A 14,869-nucleotide genomic window follows, 5' to 3' on the forward strand; every position below is an offset into this window, starting at 1 on the left:
GGTACAGGGTTAGATACAGAGTAAAGCTCCCTCTACACTGTCCCATCAAACACTCCCAAGGCAGGTTCAGGGTTAGATACAGAGTAAAGCTCCCTCTACACTGTCCCGTCAAACACTCCCAGAGCAGGTACAGGGTTGGATTGAGAGTAAAGCTCCCTCTACACTGTCCCATCAAACACTCTCAGGGCAGGTTCAGGGTTAGATACAGAGTAAAGCTCCCTCCACACTGTCCCATCAAACACTCCCAGGGCAGGTACAGGGTTAGATACAGAGTAAAGCTCCCTCTGCACTGTCCCATCAAACACTCCCAGGGCAGGTACCGGGTGAGATACAGAGTAAAGCTCCCTCTACACTGTCCCATCGAACACTCCCAGGGGCAGGTACAGGGTTAGATACAGAGTAAAGCTCCCTCTACACTGTCCCATCAAACACTCCCAGGGCAGGTACCGGGTGAGATACAGAGTAAAGCTCCCTCTACACTGTCCCATCAAACACTCCCAGGGCAGGTACAGGGTTAGATACAGAGTAAAGCTCTCTCTACACTGTCCCATCAAACATTCCCAGGGCAGGTACAGGGTTAGATTCAGAGTAAAGCTCCCTCCACACTGTCCCATCAAACACTCCCAGGGCAGGAACTGCACAGGTTAGATGCACAGTGAAGCTCCCTCAGTACTGACCCTCCGACAGTGCAGCGCTCCCTCAGTGCTGACCCTCTGACAGTGCAGCGCTCCCTCAGTACTGACCCTCCGACAGTGCAGCGGTCCCTCAGTACCGACCCTCCGACAGTGCGGCGCTCCCTCAGTACTGACCCTCCGACAGTGCGGCGCTCCCTCCGTACCCCCTTTCCCCATTCACCCCATCGCCCCCTGTGCCCCTTCTCTCTGCAAGATCTCTCCCCTCAGTCCCATTCCCCCTTTCCCCATTCCCCCCCATCACCCCCTGTGCCCCTCTCTCTCTGAAAGATCTCTCCCCTCAGTCCCATTCCCCCTTTCCCCATTCACCCCATCACCCCCTGTGCCCCTCTCTCTCTGAAAGATCTCTCCCCTCAGTCCCATTCCCCCTTTCCCCATTCCCCCCCAGTGCCCCTCTCTCTCTGAAAGTTCTCTCCCCTCAGTCCCATTCCCTTTCCCCATTCACCCCATCACCCCCTGTGCCCCTCTCTCTGAAAGATCTCTCCCCTCAGTCCCATTCCCTCTTTCCCCATTCACCCCATCACCCCCTGTGCCCCCCTCTCTCTGAAAGATCTCTCCCTTCAGTCCCATTCCCCCTTTCCCCATTCACCCCTCGCCCCCTGTGTCCCCTCTCTCTCTGAAAGATCTCTCCCCTCAGTCCCATTCCCTCTGCTCCCCCCACTGTTTCTGATGCTCCCTCTCTGTGTGGTGGAGATTACCCTACCAGATAGCAGTCTGTAGCACGAGTTACCTCAATTTGTGACAATAACCACTTCCTGATCCTCTACTTCAACTCTTCGAGAGACTCCGACGCTCTGAATAAAACCCAGAGATGTGGCAGTTGTGTGCGGGACGGGTCTGGAGCCTTGTCTGTGTGTTCCTGTTTGCCATCTGCGTGGGTAAGAGATATTCTTTTCATCAATTGTGTGTGAAGAGCAGCGAGAAGTGTGAGAACATCCTTAACGTTTCCAGTGTGTGCGAAGGCCATTCGGCCCATCGTGGTTGGTCCCTGGGTCTCTACTAGGCCAAACATCGCAACAATTCCGTCGCTCTCTCTCGCTGTCTCTGCCGCTCTATTTTCTTTTTGTCTGTCTCTCTCTCTGTCTTTCTTTCTCTCTGTCTTTCTTCACTCTGTCTGTGTCTTTCTGTCATCATCTCCCTCTCTCTGTTTCTCTCTCTCTTTCCCACCCTGTCTGTCTCGTTCCCTCACTGTCTCTCTCTCACTGTATCACTGTCTCTCCCACCCTCTCTCTCACCATCCGTCTCCCTCATTCCCTCTCCCTATTTCACTCTCGCCCTCCCTCTCTCTCACCCTCCCTCTGTCTCACTCTCTCTGTCTCTCTATCCCTCTCCCTCTCTCTATGTCACTCTCTTTCTGTCTCCCTCTCCCTCTTTCTCACTCTCCCTCTGTCTCATTCCCTCTCCCTCTCTCTGCATCCCTCTCTCCCCCTCTCTCTCTTTCTCTCTCCCTCTGTCTCATTCTCTCCCTCTCTCTCTCTGTATCCCTCTCTCTCTTTCTCACTCTCCCTCTCTCTCTGTATCCTTCTCTCTCTCTCCCTCTCTCTCTCCTTCTCTGTCTGTCTCCCTCTCTCTCTGTCTCCCCCCTCCCTCTCTCTCTAACCCACACCCTCTTTACCCGTAGACGTGCACCATTCTCTCCTTAAAATAATTCTCACTTTGCCGTTTACAATAAACCATTTCCTGCCAGCACTCGCTGTATCTTGCAGTCTGTGAACTGCATCAGCAAATATCTCCCATTACAGAGAGAGCTCCTCACACCCTGGCTGAACATTTCCGATTTCTCACTGCACCTCGTGCGGTTTCATTTGTTCAAAAATCTTTTACAGTTCTTTGTTTCTACAAATGTGTGAGGGCAAAGGAGAGACAAGTGTCCACCAGATAAAAACATACCCTGTATCTAAACCGTGCTGTACCTGCCCTGGGAGTGTTTGATGGGTCAGTGCAGAGGGAGCTTTACTCTGTATCTAACCCTGTACCTGACCCTGGGAGTGTTTGATGGGACAGTGTAGAGGGAGCTTTACTCTGTATCTAACCCTGTACCTGCCCTGGGAGTGTTTGATGGGACAGTGCAGAGGGAGCTTTACTCTGTATCTAACCCTGTACCTGACCCTGGGAGTGTTTGATGGGACAGTGTAGAGGGAGCTTTACTCTGTATCTAACCCTGTACCTGCCCTGGGAGTGTTTGATGGGACAGTGTAGAGGGAGCTTTACTCTGTATCTAACTCTGTACCTGCCCTGGGAGTGTTTGATGGGACAGTGTCGAGGGAGCTTTACTCTGTATCTAAGCCTGTACCTGGCCCTGGGAGTGTTTGATGGGACAGTGTAGAGGGAGCTTTACTCTGTATCTAACACTGTACCTGACCCTGGGAGTGTTTGATGGGACAGTGTAGAGGGAGCTTTACTCTGCATCTAAGCCTGTACCTGGCCCTGGGAGTGTTTGATGGGACAGTGTAGAGGGAGCTTTACTCTGTATCTAACACTGTACCTGACCCTGGGAGTGTTTGATGGGACAGTGTAGAGGGAGCTTTACTCTGTATCTAAGCCTGTACCTGGCCCTGGGAGTGTTTGATGGGACAGTGTAGAGGGAGCTTTACTCTGTATCTAACCCTGTACCTGCCCTGGGAGTGTTTGATGGGACAGTGTAGAGGGAGCTTTACTCTGTATCTAACCCTGTACCTGCCCTGGGAGTGTTTGACGGGACAGTGTGGAGGGAGCTTTACTCTGTATCTAACCCTGTACCTGCCCTGGGAGTGTTTGATGGGACAGTGTAGAGGGAGCTTTACTCTGTATCTAACCCTGTACCTGCCCTGGGAGTGTTTGATGTGACAGTGTAGAGGGAGCTTTACTCTGTATCTAAGCCTGTACCTGCCCTGGGAGTGTTTGATGGGACAGTGTAGAGTGAGCTTTGCTCTGTATCTAATCCTGTACCTGCCCTGGGAGTGTTTGATGGGACAGTGTAGAGGGAGCTTTACTCTGTATCTAACCCTGTCCCTGCCCTGGGAGTGTTTGATGGGACAGTGTCGAGGGTTCTTGACTCGAACTCCTCCACAAATTATCTGCCCCATTTCCCTACGTTCCAACACTTCAAAAGTATTTATTGCCTTTCAGTCACTTAAAGACCCTGTGGAGATGTGGCACTGGGTTATATATCTCTCCAACTCGTTCCTCAATCACTGAGCTTGTCCTGTTCCACAAACACTCACTGTCTCCTCCTGTTAACTCAGGTGAAATTCAGACTCTCCGTCCCCCTGTGAATGGAACCCTGGGTCAGTCGATTGTCTTACCTGTTGGGATCCCACCCACACCGGAGGATGTTGAGGTTGTTTGGAAACGCAAAGAACCCGACGCCAGAATAGCGAGATACATGAACAAGAATGTTGAAACGTTCGGCACTGAGGAGTACACGGGACGGATAAAGTTTCATCCAGAGAATTACAGTCTGCAAATCAGTGACTTACAGAGAGAGGACAGTGGTGTGTATGAGGTGATTGTAACAGGAGCGTTAGGACGTGAAACTTCGGAGCTGGTTCGACTGGACGTGTACGGTGAGTGAGATTGTATCTGCTGATTCTGGGCTTCACCCATTACTGAAAGACCCCAAATTAATGGGTTGGGACAGATATTGTACATTACAAAGTTTATTGAATCGCTCCTGATTGTCAGTGCCCATACTGGGGTCACTGATCTCAGGGGTGTCGGGGTGAGGCAGCCTGAGTCTGGGGGTACACGCAGTACATTGCTGGATTTACTCAATCCCAGTGTAAACCCTGTTTCCATTGGAGGGATGGAGAGGGGAGATGAAACAGGTTCCCCACAATCTCAGACTCACTGTGAAATACCTCACTCAATCCCAGTGTAAACCCTGTTCCCATCGGAGGGATGGAGAGGGGAGATGAAACAGGTTCCCCACAATCTCAGACTCACTGTGAAATACCAGAATACAGTTCTGTGCCTTTCACCATCTTGTCCTGTTTGCTGTTCATTCACCTGCCTCGTGGAAATAAATCAGTTGTCGGTCTAAATCCTGAGTCTCCAGACATTCGGAGAATCTGGGAATCTTTTAACGAGAAGGATTGATAGGACAGCCCACAAAACATTCCAGTAACCAGGGTACAGAGTTATGATTCCCTATCACAAGCCAAGGGTCTCCCTCTTGTTTAACGCGATCTAGGCCAGAACGAGAGGGCGCACTCCAGATCTTAAGGGACACAGGTTCAGCTTACAGGAGTGAGTAACAACACTGAACCAGAGAGAACTCCCGGGATACAAACCCAAAAACGGTGAATTTGAGCGAAGGAGTGTGTGATGCATGTGTGTGATTCTCCTCCATTTTGATCCACGTGAAACCAGCGGGGGAGCGAGACAGTTAAAATGGCGGATGGAGGACTGAGACGGGATCTGCTTAAAGTTGACTCGGGAGCATCGTAGACGACACGGGTGGCGGGGAGGGGATAGTTGGGTATTGAGCTGTCACACAAGGGCCTCCATTACTTTCTCACATGTCTGCCTGTGTTTTTCTTTCGATCCTAATGTCAGAGCGTGTGTCAGGAACGAACATCACGGCTACTGTCACCCAGGGGATCTGTAACATCACCCTGACCTGCTCAGTGACCTCAGGCAATCTCACCAGCTTCCGATGGTGGAGGGGACGAGAGGAGTTGGGGAATGACAGCAACCATTATCTCTCTGGACACGGAGAGGAACTCCGGATCTATTACACATCGGATGTCAAGGAGAGTGTGTACAGGTGTGAAGCCTGGAACCCAGTCAGTAACGACACCGCACAGATCAAGCTGAGTGATGTCTGTAATATAACCGTATCTGGTAAGTGTCACAGTGAGAGAAGCAAACAACTGCTTTCAGGTATCAGACAGTCTCGTGTTGTACCTGCCCTGGGAGTGTTTGATGGGACAGTGTAGAGGGAGCTTTACTCTGTATCCAACCCTGTACCTGCCCTGGGAGTGTTTGATGGGACAGTGTAGATGGAGCTTTACTCTGTATCTAACCCTGTACCTGACCCTGGGAGTGTTTGATGGGACAGTGTAGAGGGAGCTTTACTCTGTATCTAACCCTGTACCGACCCTGGGAGTGTTTGATGGGACAGTGTAGAGGGAGCTTTACTCTGTATCTAACCCTGTACCAGCCCTGGGAGTGTTTGATGGGACAGTGTAGAGGGAGCTTTATTCTGTATCTAACCCTGCACCAGCCCTGGGAGAGTTCGAGGGGACAGTGTAGAGGGAGCTTTACTCTGTATCTAATCCTGTACCTGCCTTGGGAGTGTTTGACGGTAGAATGTAGAGGGAGCTTTACTCTGTATCTAACCCTGTACCTGCCCTGGGAGTGTTTGAGGGGACAGTGTAGAGGGAGCTTTACTCTGTATCTAACCCTGTACCTGCCTTGGGAGTGTTTGACGGTAGAATGTCGAGGGAGCTTTACTCTGTATCTAACCCTGTACCTGCCCTGGGAGTGTTTGATGGGACAGTGTTGAGGGAGCTTTACTCTGTATCTAACCCTGAACCTGCCCCTGGGAGTTTTTGATAGGACAATGTAGAGGGAGCTTTAAATTGGGAGGGGTCGGGATTGGAGGGGAGGGGAATTTGGAGGGGAAGGGAATCGGAGGGGAGGGGATTGGAGGGCAGGGGAATTAGAGTGGAAGGAAATTGGATGGTAGGGGATTGGATGGTAGGGGATTGGAGGGGAGGGAATTGGAGGGGAGGGAATTGGAGGGGAGGGGATTGGAAGGGAAGGGAATTGGGGGGGAAGGGAATTGGGGGGGAAGGGAATTGGGGGGGTGGAGGGGATTGGGGGGAGGGGATTGGGGGGGGAGGGGAGGGGATTGGAGAGGAGGTGAATTGGACGGCAGGGGATTGGAGGGGAGGGGATTGTAGGAGAGGGGATTGGAGGGGAAGGGATTGGAGGGGAAGGGAATTGGAGGGGAAGGGAATTGGAGGGGAAGGGAATTGGAGGGGAAGGGAATTGGAGGGGAGGGGATTGGAGGGGGGGGAATTGGAGGGGGGAATTGGAGAGGACGAGAATTGAAGGGGAGGGGATTGGAGGGGAGGGGATTGGAGGGGAGGGAATTGAAGAGGAGGGGAATTGGAGGGGAGTGGATTGGAGGAGAGTGAATTGGAGGCGAGGGGAATTGGAGGCGAGGGGAAGTGGAGGCGAGGGGAAGTGGAGGCGAGGGGAAGTGGAGGCGAGGGGAATTGGAGGCGAGGGGAAGTGGAGGCGAGGGGAATTGGAGGCGAGGGGAATTGGAGGCGAGGGGAATTGGAGGGCAGGGGATTGGAGGGGAGGGAATTGGAGGCGAGGGGAATTGGAGGCGAGGGGAATTGGAGGCGAGGGGAATTGGAGGCGAGGGGAATTGGAGGCGAGGGGAATTGGAGGCGAGAGGAATTGGAGGCGAGGGGAATTGGAGGCGAGGGGAATTGGAGGGCAGGGGATTGGAGGGCAGGGGATTGGAGGGCAGGGGATTGGAGGGCAGGGGTTTGGAGGGGAGGGAATTGGAGGGGAGGGGATTGGAGGGGAGGGGATTGGAGTGGAGGGAATTGGAGGGGAGAGGATTGGAGGGGAGGGGATTGGAGGGGAGGGGATTGGAGGGGAGGGGATTGGAGTGGAGGGAATTGGAGGGGAGGGGATTGGAGGGGAGGGGATTGGAGGGGAGGGGATTGGAGGTGGAGAACGTGTTGCTGTGCCCATGAAGATTGGATGGAGTAATATCTGTGAGAATGTTTCTCCTCCCCAGGGACACAGTCATCTACTGCCACAGTGGTTATAGTGCTGATGCTCGTCATTCTATTGGCCGGTCTATTATTCATTCTCTACAAGAATAAAGAAACAAGTAAGTCGCTGAACCCTAAAATTCCTGGGTCTGAGGAGCTCCCGATTCTGGGGGTGTGCGGGGAATTGTGTCAGTACTGTTTGGGGCAGCAAACCTTCCTGCCAAAGGTCCTCCCCCTTTAATTCCCCTCCATCGGCCTCGCCCCTCCCCATCTCTGTAACTGGGTACAGTTCTGGTCTCCTAACCTAAGGAAGGATAGACTTGACTTCGAGGGGGGGCAACGAAGGTTCACTGGATTGATTCCTGGGATGAGAGGGTTGTCCTATGAGGAGAGATTGAGTGGAATGGGCCGATACTCTCTGGAGTTTAGAAGAATGAGAGGTGATCTTATTGAAACATATAAGATTCTGAGGGGGCTTGAGAGGGTAGATGCTGAGAGGCTGTTTCCCCCTTGGCTGGAGAGTCTAGAACGAGGGGGCATCGTCTCAGGATAAGGGGTCGGACATTTAGGACCGAGATGAGGAACAGTTTCTCCCCTCTGAGGGTTGTGAATATTTGGAATTCTCTCCCCCAGAGGGCTGTGGATGCTCAGTTGTTGAGTAGATTCAAGACTGAGATCGATGGATATTTGCTCACCAAGAGAATCGAGGGATATGGGGATCGGGCGGGAAAGTGGAGTTGAGGTCGAAGATCAGCCATGACCTGATTGAATGGCGAAGCAGGCTCGAGGGGTCGTATGACCGACTCCTGCTCCTATTTCTTATGTTCTTATGTTCCTCCAGCCCCTCCAACCCTCCCAGATCTCTGTAACCTCCTCCAGCCCATCCAACCCTCCCAGATCTCTGTAACCTCCTCCACGTGATATCAAGAAACGGCTGAGTGCACTGGATACAGCAAAGGCGATGGGCCCCGACAACATCCCAGCTGTAGTGCTGAAGACTTGTGCTCCAGAACTAGCTGCGCCTCTAGCCAAGCTGTTCCAGTACAGCTACAACACTGGCATCCACCCGACAATGTGGAAAATTGCCCAGGTATGTCCTGTCCACAAAAAGCAGGACAAATCCAATCCGGCCAATTACCGCCCCATCAGTCTACTCTCAATCATCAGCAAAGTGATGGAAGGTGTCGTCGACAGTGCTATCAAGCGGCACTTACTCACCAATAACCTGCTCACCGATGCTCAGTTTGGGTTCCGCCAGGACCACTCTGCTCCAGACCTCATTACAGCCTTGGTCCAAACATGGACAAAAGAGCTGAATTCCAGAGGTGAGGTGAGAGTGACTGCCCTTGACATCAAGGCAGCATTTGACCGAGTGTGGCACCAAGGAGCCCGAGTAAAATTGAAGTCAATGGGAATCAGGGGGAAAACTCTCCAGTGGCTGGAGTCATACCTAGCACAAAGGAAGATGGTCGTGGTTGTTGGAGGCCAATCATCTCAGCCCCAGGGCATTGCTGCAGGAGTTCCTCAGGGCAGTGTCCTTGGCCCAACCATCTTCAGCTGCTTCATCAATGACCTTCCCTCCATCATAAGGTCAGAAATGGGGATGTTCGCTGATGACTGCACAGTGTTCAGTTCCATTCGCAACCCCTCAGATAATGAAGCAGTCCGTGCCCGCATGCAGCAAGACCTGGACAACATCCAGGCTTGGGCTGATAAGTGGCAAGTAACATTCGCGCCAGATAAGTGCCAGGCAATGACCATCTCCAACAAGAGAGAGTCTAACCACCTCCCCTTGACATTCAACGGCATTACCATCACCGAATCCCCCACCATCAACATCCTGGGGGTCACCATTGACCAGAAACTTAACTGGACCAGCCATATAAATACTGTGGCTACGAGAGCAGGTCAGAGGCTGGGTATTCTGCGGCGAGTGACTCACCTCCTGACTCCCCAAAGCCTTTCCACCATCTACAAGGCACAAGTCAGGAGTGTGATGGAATACTCTCCACTTGCCTGGATGAGTACAGCTCCAACAACACTCAAGAAGCTCGACACCATCCAAGATAAAGCAGCCCGCTTGATTGGCACCCCATCCACCACCCTAAACATTCACTCCCTTCACCACCGGCGCACAGTGGCTGCAGTGTGCACCATCCACAGGATGCACTGCAGCTACTCGCCAAGGCTTCTTCGACAGCACCTCCCAAACCCGCGACCTCTACCACCTAGAAGGACAAGGGCAGCAGGCGCATGGGAACAACACCACCTGCACGTTCCCCTCCAAGTCACACACCATCCCGACTTGGAAATATATCGCCGTTCCTTCATTGTCGCTGGGTCAAAATTCTGGAACTCCCTTCCTAACAGCACTGTGGGAGAACCGTCACCACACGGACTGCAGCGGTTCAAGAAGGCGGCTCACCACTACCTTCTCAAGGGCAATTAGGGATGGGCAATAAATGCCAGCCTTGCCAGCGACGCCCACATCCCGTGAACGAATAAAAAAAAAGCCCCTCCAACCCTCCCAGATCTCTGTAACTTCCTCCAGCCCCTCCAACCCTCCCAGATCTCTGTAACTTCCTCCAGCCACTCCAAGATCTATGTAACCTCCTCCAACCCTCTCAGATCTCTGTAACCTCCTCCAGCCCCTCCAACCCTCCCAGATCTCTGCCCTCCTCCAATTCTGGCCTCTTGCGCATCCCCCCGATTCCCATCGCTCCACCATTGGCGGCCGTGCCTTCAGCTGCCTGGGGCTTCTGTGCTCTGGAATTCCCTCCCTAAACCTCTCCGCCTCTCTCTCTCTTCCCTTAAGGCCCTCCTTAAAACCTGCCTCTTTAACTGAGATTTTAGGCCTCCTGTCCTCATATCTCTTTATGTGGCTCGGTGTCAGTTTGTGTCTGATTTACCCTCCTGTGAAGCACCCTGGGACGTATTTTACCGCGTTAAAGGCACTGTTTAAATGCGAGTTGCGGTTGTGTTTGAAGGAGATTTGCTGAGGGAGCGTGTGGGACAGAGCGTGAGCAGATTCTCGTGTCGGGTTAGAAGTTCCATCGATAATTCCCACCCACACATCTCTCACTGTCATCATTTTTCCCTTTCAAAGTTTGTCCGAACGGGACAAAGAGACAGGAAGCACCAGGCGAAACAGCGACTGTCTATGCTGAGGTCAATCCAAATCTACTTGAGAAGCGCCAAAAGGACCGTTTACCACCAGAAGGAGATGAACTGGTAATGGGACACTCATTTCAGACTCTCAATAGAGGAATCAATTCTGAGGGACAGGATATGTCCACAGATCCCTGAAGGTAGCAGGACAGGTAGATAAGGTGGTTAAGAAGGCACAATGGATCCATTCCTTTATTAACTGAGGCATGGAATATCAGAGCAGGGAGGTTATCCTGGAACTGCATAGAACACGATTTAGGCCACGCTTGGAGCACTGGGCACAGTTCTGGTCTCCATATACCTGGGTTAGACCACACTTGGAGCACTGTGCACAGTTCTGGTCTCCATATACCTGGGTTAGACCACACTGGGAGCACTGGGCACAGTTCTGGTCTCCATATACCTGGGTTAGACCACACTTGGAGCACTGGGCACAGTTCTGGTCTCCATATACCTGGGTTAGACCACACTTGGAGCACTGTGCACAGTTCTGGTCTCCATATACCTGGGTTAGACCACACTTGGAGCACTGTGCACAGTTCTGGTCTCCATATTATAAAAAGGATATAGAGGCAGTGGAGAAGGTGCAAAAAAAAACACAAGGAGGATATCAGAACTGAGAGGATATCCATTCTGGGAAGACTGAACAGGCTGGGACTCTTTTCTCTCGAAAAGAGAAGACTGAGGGGTGACCTGATGGAGGTCTTTAAGATAATGAAAGGGTTCGATAGGGTAGACGTAGAGAAGATGTTTCCACTTGTGGGGGGAGACCAGAACCAGGGGCCATAAATAGAAGATAGTCACTAATAAATCCAATCGGGAATTCAGGAGAAACTTCTTTACCCAGAGAGTGGTGAGAATGTGGAACTCGCTACTGCAAGGAGTAGTTGAGGCAAATAGTGGAGATGGATTTAAGGGGGAAGCTCGATAAACACGTGAGGGAGAAAGGAATAGAAGGATATGGTGATAGGGGGAGATGATGTAGGGAGAGAGGAGGCTCGTGTGGAGCATAAACACTGAGATAGAACAGTTGGGCCGAATGGCCTGTTTCTGTGCTGTAGGTTCGATGTAACTCAATCTCTTGGAAAGGTCACTGATATTGAAATGTTGTTACCCCCAGCTCTCTCGCTGGGTTAGCTAATCCCACAGCCCTCGGTGTGGTACAGAGCTACTTGTCTCAATAACCTCCACCGCCTCGGACTCGGGGCAGCAGGTGCACGAGTACATCATCTCCTCCAAGATTCCCCCCTCCCAACTCAATCAGCGCCCCGACTGGTACACATACTGTCCGTTCCTTCACCGTCGCCGGGTCAAAACACCCGATCGAACAGCACTCTCTCCACACGGACTGCAGCGGTTCAAGCAGAAGGCTCACCACCACCTTCTCAAGGGGCAACTCGGGATGGGCAATAAATGCCGGCCTTGCTGGCGACGCCCACCTCCCCCAGAATCAAGCTTTAAAAAACAAGAGTCATACAGCACAGGAGGGGACCATTCGGCCCATCGTGCCTGTGCCGGCTCTTTGAAAGAGCTATCCAATTGGTTCCACTCCCCTGCTCTTTCCCCAGAAGCCTGGAAATTACCCCTCGTCAAAGACTTGGGAACTCTGAATGATACCAAGCTGTTCAGCACCTCCGTTCCAGCTATTTTTATCCTATCGTTGATTGTGGGTTCTGGCTCGTTTCTTTTGATCAAATCAAGCTTTTCTGCTTTTTCTGTAGGATGTGAAGCAGGTTGAGGGTCCCACAGAGCAGTCGTCAATCACCGTGTACGATACCATCAAGAACCCTGGACTGGGGGCCGATTGAGAGCGGAGTGGATGAAACATTTTGAGGAGAGATAATCCAACCCGAACCAGAAAACCTCGAGACTCAATCCGTGCTTTCAGGAAACCCGTTCCCAGATCGTAACAACTCGCTGCGTAATGAACAATTCTCCTCTCCTCCCCCCACCCCCCGCTTCATTTACCCATTACCAATCCCTGTGGAACACCACTTCCCACCTTTCCCTAGTCTGAGTAACTGCCTCTAACCCCCTACTCTCTGTCTTGTAGCCAGCTCGCTATCCATTCTGCTACCTCTCCCCTGACTCTGCGTGCTCTGACCTTGGTCGTGAGTCGACAATGCGGTTCCTTATCGAGGGACTTTTGAAAGTCCATATATATTACATCTACTACATTACCCTTGTCGACCCTCTCTGTTACTTCTTCAAAGAATTCAAGAAGGTTGGTCAAGCATGACCTTCCCTTTTGAAATCCGTGCTGACTATTCTTTATTAGATTTTCTGTTTCTCGATGTTTTTCTGTTGCATCTTTGAGTGGAGATTCCATTATCTCTCTGACCGCCGATGTACAGTTCCCGGGACTGGTTCTACCTCACTTTTTAAATACCGGAATCACATTAGCTGTCCGCCAGTCCCCTGGCACTATTCCCTTTTCCAATGAATTTTTATATATCTGTAATCGTGCCTCTGCTATCTCCTCCAGAACTTCTTTGAAGATGCGCAGAGGCAATCCATCCGGACCAGGGGTTTTATCCTCTCGAAGTTTGATTAGTTTATCCATTATCTCCTCCCTTTCTATCTTCAATGCAGTTGTACCTTTTTGAACCTCTCCTTCTAATGTCCTGCCCACCTTGTTAGTCTCCCTGCTAAATACTGAGGTAAAGTAACTGATCAATATTTCTGCCCTTACCGATGAGTTTATCGTGTGTATCCTTTACTGGCCCTCTCCCTATTCCGGTTTTCCTTTTGTTATTAACGTGTCTATGGAATACTTTACTCTTTCTTGTCCTGTCCCTTGATAGTTTCATTTCGTGGTTCCTCTTTGCCTTCCAAATTGTTCTTTAAACTTCTTTCCGAAGCTCTTCCTATTCCCTTCTGCCATCCCCTCCTTTATTGTCTCTGTCGCTAAGGGTTTTTAAAGTTTCCAAAGCTGGCCAATCTCAGGGCATAATCAGTAAACGTAGAGTTTAGACAGAAAGCCATCAGAATACAGATATATATTTTTACATTAATTGTTTTATAATACGGAACGAGGACAGAACAGTTAACGTAACAATCATGGTTACGACACGCGAGCACATAAACCGTGTGCACCCAAATCCTATCCTTTCGATAACATTGGAGAAGGATGAAAGTTTAGACAATGGAACAGGAGACTGACGCCCCCAGGGAGGTACGTATGCAGCAATCTGACGGCCTGAAGGTCGTACAGTGCCTACAGTAAAGTGAAACTCAGCAAACATTCGACAAATTACCCTCGTTTCTAACACGGTGTACAAGAGGGCTGCAAAGCAAAAGCTGATTAAGGAACTTTAACCACCTTGAAAGAGAGACACAGCAAGCAACTTGGAGAGACAGTCATTCAGGATTCCCGGGGAGTCCTTTACGCGTGAGTTTCTAGCTGTAGCACTGCGCGTCCGGCTCTGCATGTAGTCTTGAAACAAATGTTTTGGAGACAATGCAGTTAATTGTCAGACATATTACGATTTAGCTTTTAATTATTCTGTTGTTAAAAGGATAAGGCTTGTGCTAAGAAAAGCGAGAGGCATCTTTATTATTTTATACATCACAAAGTACGAGGAAATCTCCATTTGTTAAACTGTGGGGTGTTCCCTCATTTATCTTGAAAAATAAATAAAAGTACTCACGGATTCTGAGCCCAGTGCCTTGAACAGTCCGCTGTCTGGAGAGATGGGACATGATTCACGGTCGTTGCCAAATGTACAGAGTAAGGTGTTTCTCAGTTACACTCCCGGGAGGGGGAGGGGGAGGGGGAGGGAGGCGTCTCGCGATCATTTGTTGAGATATTAGGCAGGAAAAAGGTTTCACTCTGGATGATATCATTAAAAGATCTCCTGTTCCATTCTGATAAATTAATATCCCACTCACCAGCAGCAATGCCAAGGGGGGAACTGATAGTAATACCTTATAATCGCAGAAAATTAACATGCAGGTACAGCAAGCAATTAGGGAAGGTACAATGGCCTTTATTGCAAGATGGTTGGAGTATAAGAGTAAGGAGGTCTTGCTGCAATTATATAGGGATCTGGTGAGACCTCACCTGGAGCACTGTGTACAGTTCTGGTCTCCTTATCTAAGGAAGGATATACTTGCCTTAGAGGGGGTGCAACAAAGGTTCACTGGATTGATTCCTGGGATGAGAGGGTTGTCCTGTGAGGAGAGATTGAGTAGAATGGGCCTCTACACTCCAGAGTTTAGAAGAATGAGAGGTGATCTCATTGAAACCCATAAGATTCTGAGAGGCTTGACAGGGTAGATGCTGAG

The 14,869-nt window shown here is 50.8% G+C and overlaps 1 protein-coding gene across 1 annotated transcript; it reads left to right on the forward strand.

The window, feature by feature from the left end:
* The first annotated feature begins 1,273 nt into the window (after window positions 1-1,273).
* Window positions 1,274-14,239, forward strand: LOC137311980 (CD48 antigen-like). Its single transcript, XM_067978792.1, has 6 exons — window positions 1,274-1,570; window positions 3,917-4,237; window positions 5,229-5,516; window positions 7,438-7,533; window positions 10,521-10,645; window positions 12,304-14,239. The coding sequence occupies exons 1-6, from the start codon at window positions 1,504-1,506 to the stop codon at window positions 12,388-12,390; spliced, it is 984 nt and encodes a 327-aa protein (XP_067834893.1). The 5' UTR covers window positions 1,274-1,503; the 3' UTR covers window positions 12,391-14,239.
* Window positions 14,240-14,869: the final 630 nt, after the last annotated feature.

The sequence above is a fragment of the Heptranchias perlo genome, unplaced genomic scaffold (assembly GCF_035084215.1).
Source record: "Heptranchias perlo isolate sHepPer1 unplaced genomic scaffold, sHepPer1.hap1 HAP1_SCAFFOLD_389, whole genome shotgun sequence".
Taxonomy (NCBI): Eukaryota; Metazoa; Chordata; class Chondrichthyes; order Hexanchiformes; family Hexanchidae; genus Heptranchias; species Heptranchias perlo.